Here is a 12,442-nt window from a genome sequence, read left to right on the forward strand (position 1 = left end):
ACAGTTTCTGTTAATCTTAGATTAATATTATGAAACCCTTATTAGAATACGTGCGTTTTTTCATGCTTGAAACAAATATAATGGTTTGATGACTAACAAATAAAATATACTAAGAATTTGGCTTAAAAATATATAACATGTAAAAATAGCATTCATTTACAAGATACATTAGTATTGAACTCAAACTAATATAATTAACCACTGCTAGTCCAGATGATCAGAAAACGGTTTAATAAAATTAAGTAACGTTAAGTTAAAATAAAAAAATAAATAGCTGCCTCTCAAATCTAAAACTGTCCCAGTGGGGACATACAAAAACAACACACACCTATATATATATATATATTTATATATACTGATAAACAGATTAAATCTTCTACAAACTGACACGCTATATAATTCATTTCATTAGCTACTTTACTGGAAAAAAAAAGTTTATATAAAATTAAAACAGATTTTAAAGCAAACAATATATATATATATATATATTTGTACTGAGTCTACTATATTTCTGTCATTAGTATGATATCTTAATATCCGTATAAAACAGAAGAGGCTTTGGTTTGCTGACTCTAGCTGTGCTGATGAGCCTTGAATACGCGAGACTGCAGTCCACAGTAGAGGGTGCGGCGAATCAAAGAGTGCATTAGGTCTCTACGTCACAGATTCTACTTTCAGTTTTACCTTTTGTAATATAATCGTTAAACAGTTCGTCCGCTGTATAATATCAAATAATAAATTAGGCATCATTCCATAATTTTATTCACACACCTAAATCAATTTAGGTTACAATATTTTGAGTATAAAATGGCTCAAAAAATCCCATAAATATTATATGTCGTTGTTCATATGTTCTTGTTTAAAAAACGTTAAGTGTTTATGTCAGCATTAATAAAATGTGTTTATTAATTTTCTTTCCCTTGTACTTTTTCTTTGCAAAGTAACTCGAGTCAGAGTCTTCTTAACTTACACTAAGTATATTGTTTTCTTGATGAGCAAATGAATACTCTAAAACAACAAATATTGTAAGACAGTTTCTAGTGTGCTGTATCTAGACACCTTGTACATATATTAAGGGCTCGCACTAAACACAGCAGGAAAAAATGACGTTAATTCAAACAATATAAAAGTCAATGTAATGAAATATTGGTCTGGAAGTAAACAGACTTTGTATTAAATAGCGTTACTATACGAGTATTCTTAAGTTGCCATGGAAATAAAGAAATGTTGCGTAGGTGTTACAATGTACAGCAATTCGTCCTGTTTCTCCTGAGATACCACTACTTCTTTGTCTACAGCAGCTACTCCAGTACTGCCTACGTAACGCATGCTACATTTTAAAGGTTAATCTTCAAATGGAGGTAGTTTCAAGCTGCGCATATCTCTCCCAAGAGACGGAAAAGTGGATGTATATATACCCTACTTGAAAGTGCTAAGATGCTTTCCACTGTTAGATATTTGTTTGATTCGATATTATTCAAACAACGACAGCATCAGTTTTAATTCAGTTAAATGTTAGTTCTCGACACAAAAGAAGCCTGCTCATGAAAAAAAAAAAATCTTAAAAATATTTCCCTGTGCATTACTCCTAATGCAATTACATTTATGATAAAACTACCTTCCTAATATAAAATTTAATTGTTTTGCAGGAATACTTAAAAAAATATAGTCTACCAAACAAAATGAAAAATAGGAAATAAAACAGTATCTGAACAAGGCAGATTCTCAGAATTTAGTTCTTGGTGAAGATTCTTATAGACGTCCAACAGATCCCAAACTTTCTTCACTATAGATTATTTTTCCTTGTGTTATTATAATTCATCCTATATTATCTCAACCTATTTACCTTGCTATAATTTAGTATTGCCCTTGCTATTTGTGTTACATATTCTTGTTTCTGTCTTCTGGTTTTTCATCTTATATATATATAATCTGTTCCAACAAATTATGTTCTTAAATTATCAAACTTATTTTTTCCACTAACTTTTCCCGCCGTAAGTATGATACTCTAGTTTACTTAATTCAAACATTATATCTTATGTTGTGTATTTCTGTCATTAGCTTTAATATTTATCAATATAAGAATGATATATATACATTCACTTTATTGTAAGTTAACCCACATTACACAATCCTACATATTCTATTCTTTACAGTCTCTTACCTCAATTAATATAAATTACCTTGTTTTTTTATATTTTTTTCAAAATCTAATCAAAAACACCTTGGGTGTGAAAAAAGGTGCAGCCAAAAAAGACTGAACATGCTACTTAAAGAAATGAAATCAGAATTGACGGCTAAACTGGAAGCTATACATATAGCAAATATTCATTCATTAGTTAGCTAGGCCGCGTTTTATGTTCAGCTCGGGACATGATGGTGGGTAAAACAAACTATGCGGCCTAGCTAACTGAGGAATGAATATTTGCTGTAAAATCCTTATCAATACTATAAATGTAGTTACCAATTTGGCCGCCAATTTTAATTAAATTACTTTAAGTCGCATTCTCAGTCCTTTTTTGGCCGCACCTTTTTTCACACCTAAGGTGTTTTTGATTAGATATCATGACTTTTTGTCAATACACACCAACAAATCACAGCAAGTAAGAAAGTGACACTCAACAGTAACCAACATTGGCTTTAAGATCGCAACTCTATTATTCGGAACAGACCTATACTTTACAGAACCAACCAGATTTTTTAAAATATATGGTGGTAGTTTTCCTCTCTAAAACAGTGTTAATAACTTCCTTTATAGTAACGCCATGTAATCTAGATAAACAGTTTTTGTCATCACCCGCATGCACTCGGTACATCCGTGTATCAACAAGCATCAATAGTTACGCTAATTGCTTAAGTTAATATCACATGACGCTAAACTTTCTCTAATCAGGAGAATTTCATAAAAATTAGCAAATTTGTGTTTAAAAGTTGACAATGAATAATCACTATCAACCGTCCACGCGTATGATTCTTTTGAAAAATTGAGCTAGAAACTATTAATCTTGTTTGCTTGGCTTAACCAATACTGATGTATCTGCATGTCCTTTCATCCTATAGGTTTGCTGCTCTAAATCAGCCGTCTTTAATCCGGATGACAAAAACTAAAAACAGCCAACCTTTACTGTTAGGTGAAGCTGTAGTAAAAATTCAGAACGGTAGCTCACATGACTTTTTGGTCAAATTTGAGCGGTTTTTGTTAAATAACTTTGCGCATGCAGCTTATATTTAGACCAAATTTGACACCTAATCGTAGGATATAAATTTGAATAAAATCCATAAAAGTTAAGTTTGCTTTTTTGTCAAATAAATTTTCCGTACTTTCGGTGCGGAGAAAAAGGAAATAATTCAATAAAAATTGGAGATTTTATATTTCGTGTATTTCTTAATGGATTGCCTTGAAATTTCGCATGTGAAAGAAAGGTCCAGTAGAGTACATCCACTGAAAATATATGATAGTTTGGATTACCACAGTCTGAGCTACAGAAAGTGGAAAATCGCTGAACTATCACTCCTGTTAATAACACACAGTATGTCCTGCAGGTTGTTGTGACCGAACGACACACTACCGCGTGTCTTGATCTTTCTGGCCTTATGTCACTCACTATACATTTGATATATTACATACCTTTGTATTTCACTATACTGTACTACATCGACCTTAATCTAACTCACATTAGTTATTTCATTATATGTTACTCTGTTCAAATCTAGCCTTTCCTACATTATCTTACCTACTCCTTTGTTTGCTGTACCCTTTTTCATCTTACGTAGGATGCATTACCTTGTGTAAGCTTGCTGTTTTTTAGATACACACACATATTAATACTTGCTTAAATTACTCTAATACACCTTTCAAAATCATACCCAACTGATTTCTTTACACTACTCCATCCCATCTAATAAATCTCATTTCCACATTACACCCAACTGATTTCTCTACGTTATTCCATCCCATCTGGTAAAGTTCATTTCAACATCTTATCCAATTGCTTCCTATACGTTGCTCCAATTACATCTAATAAACCTTACTTAAACACAATACTCATCTGGTTTCACTACGCTGTCCATCCCATTCAATAAACCTTATTTCAATATCAATTAATTTCTCTACGCTATTCTATCCCATCTAATAAATCTTATTCCGCCTTATATTGTTCCACTTCATTTTACACCATATTATTATTAACTGTACATTAGTTGCTATTATTAAATTAACGTGTTATATGTACCTGTCTAATGTCAGCTCTTCCAGTTGGGTCAGGTCACAAGCAATGTACTCCAAAGCAGCGTCCGTGATTCGGGGACACCAGGAAAGGTCAAGTGACCGCAATTGTCGCAGGTTTTCGGCTACCAGTTCCACTCCGTCGTCGGTTATTTTAGAGCAACCTGAGAGTGAGAGTACACTCAGATTGGGAAGAGCGTGGACTAGATTAAGGAGGCCATGGTTAGTGATCTCCCAACAAGATCGAAGACGAAGAATAATTAAGGTCGCACTTTGGCGAGGCCCAAAAAATGCCAAAGCTGCATCTGTCACGTGATACGCTTGTAAATTGAGCTCGTACAAGGATGGCAGTAGCTGGGTCACTGCAGCAACGCTTTCGTCCGCTATATTGATACAGTCTGCTAGAGTCAAGGAAACAATACGAGGGCTAAAACTAGCCCACAGGCCTGCGTCAGTAATCTCATTACAGCCGAACAATTCGAGCTGGGTCACGGCTTGTAAAGTTTCCAGCAACGCCTCAAGACCTTTATCTGTCACATTACAGCAACGTAATGCTACGTGACGCAGGTTCCGCACTTGAGAAGGTGGACAGTTACTCACGAAATCATACACGTCCTCGTCATTGGCGCCAAAGAGACAAGCCGAGTCAAAACCACGACGCTCGAGGCTGAGGTACACCCGCTTCCTTAGTTCGGAAGTAGCTGCTAGATCCCCTGAAGGGGACCGCAGTTCACGACACCGGAGAATTGGGAGAACCCCCTTCCAATACTTCGGTTGATACAGTACGTCTCGCCAGATTTGGCACACTTGCGCTAACGTGTTCCGGTCACGAGCAATGAAGTACCAAAAAAACGTTCCCAAAAATCCCGAATCTTGCCACAAGTCACTCAGTGTCCGTGGTTTTTTTACTGTTGCTAAATACTCCCTCATCTGGCCAATTTTGTCCACACGAGGGATTTTTTTCTTATCGCTCGGAGAGACGTCGTGACGACTATTTGATCCTTGACCAACTGAAGACGGAGAACTGGTCAGTCCTCCAGCAGAACGGCCATTGTTGGCCCTTCCTCGAACTGCTAGACCGTTGAAACATCGACTTAGTTCGGCTGCAGCACGCTTGGTGAAACTGACGTCCGTTGACATGACAAAACCCCCAGTAAAGCAGCATATCCTGTCGAGTTTCAGAACATTTCAGTGAAACAACCTAATTTTGCTTCGATTATTCACTGTTCATATGGTTTACTCGAGAGATTCATTGTTTCCTCTGAACAAAACGTCTCCGTACCTATAGAAGTTGTACACAATTAAATATTAACAGTAACTGAAACACTTTAAAATGTCCATATAATAACTAACAATACTTCTGATGAAGTTGGTTCATAGACAGATAGTGTTTTAAACATATGCTGTTCTTCATGGCTGCTGTTCTCTAGCTGTAGTGAACCACGCGTGTATGCCCCAAACGACTCCGTTGCGACGCTTCAACTGAGCATGTGTTAAAATGACGTCAACTAAGGAATAGAGAAGAGTGATGCTCTTTGTTGATAAGTTGGGTTGCCTATGTTCGATTTGTTGATTTTTCGGTTTGGATGACTACTCGATTTTTTTTTTTAGATATATTCAAATTTACAGACTCACATAGAATATTTTATTGTTTTATGTTGTGAGTGCTCATAAGAAAACATGCCAACTACCTCTCTTGAGTCTGTAGTGAGCCTGTACTATACGATAATCAATAAGTTTATAATCATGCTTTCCAAGTGCTTGTTGCCATGGTGACCTGTCGATGAGTTTAAAAAGACCAGTCGAACACGTTGTAGGGGGTGACTAAGACCATTTCTGACACACACACACAAAAACGCCTCATGGAACGAGAACGGACTGGGGAATAAGTAAAAACACATACAGTTATTAAAAAACAGTTCTAAGACTATTTAAAAATAGAATTAACTTTATAAAACTTATAGGTATATAAGTAGTAGTCCTGCATGTTAAACGTATTATTCTACCAATAGAATGTTTCATTTAATGATTCTAGAATTGAATACATCACTTATACGTCTTTAACTTGAACATTCATTTTCCTAAACTGATGATAACTTTCGTTTACTAGTCATATTTATACGCGAAAAACGATTAAGTTTATATTTTTAAACATGTTTATAAACACCTACCTAATGGCTTTTGGCATTCATCCAAATGGTTTGTCTTACTCTACTCTAAACAAAGTATGACGTCCTTTCCAAAAGTACGAAAATTTAAAATCACAGACACACACACAATCATATGTATAACTTACACAATAACAATACTGTCTAAAACATATCAGTACATCAAAGTCAAACACCAATCCAGATAATAGATGATGCAGTCAATGAACATAACTTCAATAGGTGTATTAAACAAACAATCAATGAACATAACCTTTTGGCTAGCCCCGCGCCTAACCCTCCTCCTTTCTCATCCTGGACTTGGAACCAGGAAAAGACGGAAGTTAGCATGTTTGGTGTGACGGGGATTCGAACCCGCGACCCTCAGATTTCGAGTCGAGCGCCCTAACCACCTGGCCAAAATATCGTTTTAGTTATTAATATAGTTAACCGAGTAGTGAAGACCTTAACAAGTGAAAACAAGGCAACACGGTGGTATCTGGGGGTAAGAAAGAATAACCCTTTTTTAAAGGTAAAGTATTATTCTGTCTTTGGGACTATTTGCAAAAGTTTTCAGTAAACATACTTTCGGTTTAGCTGAATGACTAGTTTCTGCATTTCTGACGAATTCTATTCACATGTACAGGGATTTCAGTCAAACCGCTTGTCCCCAACGTACGTATCAGATAACTAAATAATTTTCGTTATTATTACATTATCGTTTTACATGTTTTTAGCTATAAATGTACTTACTGTTAACTGACATGATTTATGTTCGTTAGTAGACATTTTCGTTACAGTTATAGTTAACTGAAAAAAAACTGCTCAGCGTTAAATCTGAAGGCTTATAATGCTAAAATCCGTGTTTTGATACCCGTGGTATGCACAGCACAGACAGCCCATTACGTAGCTTTGTGGTTAACTACAAAGAAATATACAATTATATACAAATGTGTATAATTTCCTGTTTATGAGAGTAAAGCAAATATTATGAAACATGAGCTATTAATTCTTATTAAACTAAAGAAAGAAATAACAAAATACATTTCTTGAACAAAACTGAAAGGAAATCGCCTAATTGAAAAAAACAATTCCACCAATTATTAAAAAACAAGGGTTGTATATATATAATCCACTTTTTCGATTATCTCACTTTTCATTTTGATATACATTTGTTATATATATATAGATGGTTTATCTTACTCTACTCTAAAGAAAGTATATAGCATGTTCTCCAAACTGTGATAATTCAAATGCTTTACCTTGCACTTAAAATTATCATAGGTCATTTGCCAAATATATGTTAAACTTACCAATTGACCCTATTCATTCTGTAATACCTCAACGTAGCTAGAAATTCTGAAGACTTTAATGTCATCAGCAAACTTTACTAATTTACTAATTATTCCCTTATTAATATCATTAATGTCAATAAGAAAAACAAGGACCCAAGCACTAACTTCTAAAGCACACCACTAATAACAAAAGTCCAGTTGGACAGGACTCCATTAATAACAACCTTTTGCTTTCTTTCTTCCAATAAACCTACGAATCTAATTAACTAGTCTTTCCCTAATCCCAACTAACGTGGTTTTCTTAGTTATCTTCTGTGTACCATCTTATCCAAAGATTTTTAGAAGTACACCGAGTCCACTATTTTTCCATCGTTCCGATAACAAGTAACGTTCTCGAGAAAAGATAACAGATTATATTAGTAAGGTAAGATTTCCCTTTAGCGAATCTCTATTGGATTTATTTCATATTTTACTTAAAAAATTACAAAGCTTCATTCATCAGATTCTTTAGAATTTTTTCCACTACAGAAGTCATAATAATCGGCCTAAGATTTCCAGGGCAAGTCTAATCAATCCCTTTTAAAATAGCACTAATATTATCGCCTTTCTAACACTTATAGTTCATGAACCAGGGTATGAAAAATTGGGCCTATCAGTACCAAGATGGAGAACAAATTCTATCATGTATTTTCCAAACTTCTAATACCTATCCTATATTTTTAGCAATAATAGCCCTGCTGAAAGTATAGAAGTTTTTAAAGATTTCTGAGGGTATCATTTCATGGCATAAGAAGTGGTACTTTTACTGTTGTTTTATCTGCATGTGAATTGTTCACAGATTCGTTTAAATAGAAGAACTTTCTTTAGACTTAACAAACTACTTCATAATCATAAATAGGTCGCAATAACAGATTAGGAAGTAACATTGATTCGTTACCATGGTAACACACACGCTTTGTTATTATGTATATGTATATGACAACTATCTGTTAAAGCAAGCAATAAGAAGAGAAGAAACACACATGACTGTCATGGAGGCAAATATCTTGGATACACCATAATACGTTTTGACACCGACAATTCTTTGTTTTTATCATAGGTAAGTCAAACAACAACTTAAAATATTTAACTTTTACTGAAAATTGTATGTTACAAACTATAAAGATTAATTTAAACTTCAACATAATTTCCGTCATAGTCAAATACATAATTACCTTTTAACTAAAAATAACTCTGCAGACTTACAACGCTAGAAACCGGGCTTCGATACCCGTAGTGGGCAGAGCACAGATAGCCCATTGTGTAGCTTTGTGCTTAATTACAAACAAACAACTAAATATGTTTTTACAAATTATACCACTCTCACTTGACCCCTTCTTAGTACTAACAGCCTTGCCAGACTCATGGACAATCAGGCACTGTCTATTTACCTACCAAATATGAAGGAAATAGACTCGCATAATATATTTAACCTCCGTTAAAACCAAAGGAAACCTTATCTGATCCTGGTGCTGTATCTACTTTTAACCTCTCAGTCTTTCTACTTACCACTAAGTTATTAATATCCGTATGATTCAGGCCAATTCGAATGCTTCCCATAGAATGTTCTAAGGTCGCGGAAATGTATCAAAGTATGATCAATTGAGTGCTTTCAATCTATAGGTATTTACAATTTAAATTTGATAATTATCTTTCAGGTTGGCTTTATAAATGAAGGTCTGGGGGATCGACAGCAAACTAACACGAAAAATTATAAAGTAAGTCTAACTAATATGTTTTAGTCATTTTTATGACATAAAGTATTGTGTTCACAGTAATAATTCCGATTAAAAGAACTGTAAACATTTAGATTAGAACTTACAAGTAACATCAATTGCCTGGAAAAAATAATGTTAAATCTGTGTTATTCGGATATACTTATATCATATAGAAAAGTATCAAGTATCTGAAACACAGCAGGTTATCGAAATGTTACGAAGAGAATACAATGAACACGGAGAGCAAATAAAATACAGGCAAACACACATGTACGAATAAACGAAATATTTATTCATGAGATAATTCATACTACCTTGTACAAGCATCTGTACTGTCCCTCAAACTTAGTATGACCTTACTCCAGGAAAGTATGACACAGAAGCAATTGTCTAAGCTAATAATATAATATTATAATATTTATCATATTCCTATTATATTATTATTATATTCCTACATTCACTGTACAAGGGTGTCACTAACTACATGCAGAATGCTCCCAGTGGCACAGCGGTATCTCTGCGGACTTACAACGCTAGAAACCGGGTTTCGATACCCGTAGTGGGCAGAGCATAAATATCCCATTGTGTAACTTTGTGCTTAATTATAAACAAACAAACAAATACACGCATAACTCGCACGAAAAGATCGATAAAATTACTGAATATACCTAAATGAAGATATATTATTTACTAACCATAGAATGGTGAAATACGACAGTCTTTCCATTAGTCACGAAATTTAATTTCACTACCTGTGCATGAAAGCATGATAGCAGTAAAATGAAACCATTCGATTAGAATTTACTAACAATGATTATGACCTTATCTAGTAACAAGAATACTAAGTATTTTCCTCCTCCCATACCTCAGAATCAGTGAATGTCCTATATAGAAACCTTCCAACACGTACATCACCATTACAACTATATAGCACAAAAAATAGTTCTAATAAACATTTATTAGAGGAACGATTAAATCATGCTAACATATAAGCAAAGGTAACTGAAATTTATATGATGATATCTAACCATTTTTCCCAATGGCCACGCTAGCATATCTTAGGTTGTCATGCCTTTTGTGGCTCTTCAAATATGATGCACGAATCAAATAATCCAATAACAACGATTCTTGTATTTTATATATAGGAGAATATGAGCTCGTTTATTAAGAGAACACATGATGGATGCTCTTCTAGGTAACAACATCACCATACCCCGTGTTGCATGCAACATCTGCACTAAATTAAGTGAACTACATAAATGACTCACAGAAGTATTATTGTTGCCAATACTACACTAGCTTATTCTAACTGAAGGAAACATGGCCACCTTCGATGGCTGTAGTATGTTCCATGGTCCATAAATATGGAAGAACTACTCTTTCAGATGCAATTTACATCACAATTCAAAATACATTCAGCTAACTCTACGTTGAGCTATCTTTGCTATACCCACCATAGAAATTGAACCCCAAACTTTAGTGGTATTAAGTCCTCGTGCTTACTGCTGAACCACCAGGTGTGGTATGTAAAACATAACAGGTTTTCTTTTCCTTTTCGCGTGAAATATAAACATTTCTTATTCACTAAAACTTTCAAAATTGTTACATTTATACACGCTAAGCACCTGAGTTGAATGTGCGGCATGATGATTGGCTTTGAAGAGATTTTTGTGGTAGTTACAAACTAAGTGTGGTTGTCTCTCATCATTGTTTGACTGATCTGAATTGTGGCTCGTGTTTTTTGAACAAATAAGGTGTTTCGGTGTCACTGTTAGACTTCGTGTTCAGTCTCTTTCCTCAATTCAGTCATTTCAGATATCAATATTCTGTAATACACTTCCAGCTGAACCTTTAATTAGAGCAATTACAATTCTTACCCGTAGGAAGTCAGTGTACCTGAGAATACCAGAGTCATGGCCACAAAAGACGTTATTATTTTCTTCATACTATGTTATAACAATTACCTCATGCAGTGCCGTATCATTGGTAGTGCGAGAGGTGCGTTAGCACAGGGCGCCAACTCGAATGGAGGCACCAATTGCCCGATTTGCTAACAAAGCAAACTAATGAGTTGGAGGCCACCGAATTTATATTTCTCACAAGGCGCCATCAAACATCGGTACGGCATTGGACTTATGGCTGAAAACAGCAAAAATTATTTACCTAAAATGATTACATGTAAATTCAAATAATTCCTTTAACACACTGTTTTGCTAACGCTCATTCAAAAGCTTCGTATAGATGTCATAAAACTGCCTGAAATATAAAATAATGAATTGCGATCTTGATACAAATATTGAATGTATTTGCAGAAAAAAAATATAATGTGTTAATTTTTTGCAATAAACGTTAAAACTCAAAAATATATAATTATAATTATAATGAGTGTAGTATGTAAGCACTACATATCTCACGCTCCATGTCGTGTATTCCTCCTGCTAAATTCTAATTTTGGGACACATTAAATACTGTTGAGATCGTGTGCAAAATTCCATTTAAGATATTAATTTTTGTAGCTTAACTGGTCAAGGAATTTATTTGTTGTTTCATGGGGTAGCTGCATTGTGTCCTAATTTACCTTGTTTTCGTGGCAGGAATTTGGCAATTAATACCCAGAGTGTTCGGAAATTAATCAATTTCCTTTCGCTCCGTTCAAGGTATAAAGATATTACAACGCGAAGATAATTTTTTAAATATATATATATATATTATCCATTATGATTAAGGATGACAACGAGGACTGGTAATGGAAGAATAATTCTGAAATTTGTTCTCATTATAATGTTTTTGTTTTGTATTAAGTTCATTATTGTTTTATATTGCTGATTTTAATCGCCTATCGATTTATTTACGTGTATATAAATATATATACACGCATATAACCCATCTATCAATGTCTCGACGAGAAAAGGAGGGAGGCATAAGATTTTGTTGGTGATGAAAGTAGGCTATAGTAATGTTGCGTCAGCGAGATCACGTGACTATTCTCACGCCCTCTGCTTTCTAGAACTATCCTGT

The 12,442-nt window shown here is 34.4% G+C and overlaps 1 protein-coding gene across 2 annotated transcripts in view; it reads right to left on the reverse strand.

Annotated features, from left to right (window-relative positions):
- LOC106460494 (F-box/LRR-repeat protein 16-like) overlaps window positions 1–5,858 on the reverse strand; it is a 47,419-nt gene extending 41,561 nt beyond the window's left edge. For both annotated transcript variants that reach the window (XM_022387242.1, XM_013920199.2), the window contains exon 1: window positions 4,233–5,858. In XM_022387242.1, coding sequence (XP_022242950.1) covers window positions 4,233–5,365 — 1,133 coding nt within the window. In that variant the 5' untranslated portion in view covers window positions 5,366–5,858. The remainder of the gene's footprint in view (window positions 1–4,232) is intronic.
- Between the last annotated feature and the right edge of the window lie 6,584 nt (window positions 5,859–12,442).

The sequence above is a fragment of the Limulus polyphemus genome, unplaced genomic scaffold (assembly GCF_000517525.1).
Source record: "Limulus polyphemus unplaced genomic scaffold, Limulus_polyphemus-2.1.2 Scaffold781, whole genome shotgun sequence".
Classification (NCBI taxonomy): Eukaryota; Metazoa; Arthropoda; class Merostomata; order Xiphosura; family Limulidae; genus Limulus; species Limulus polyphemus.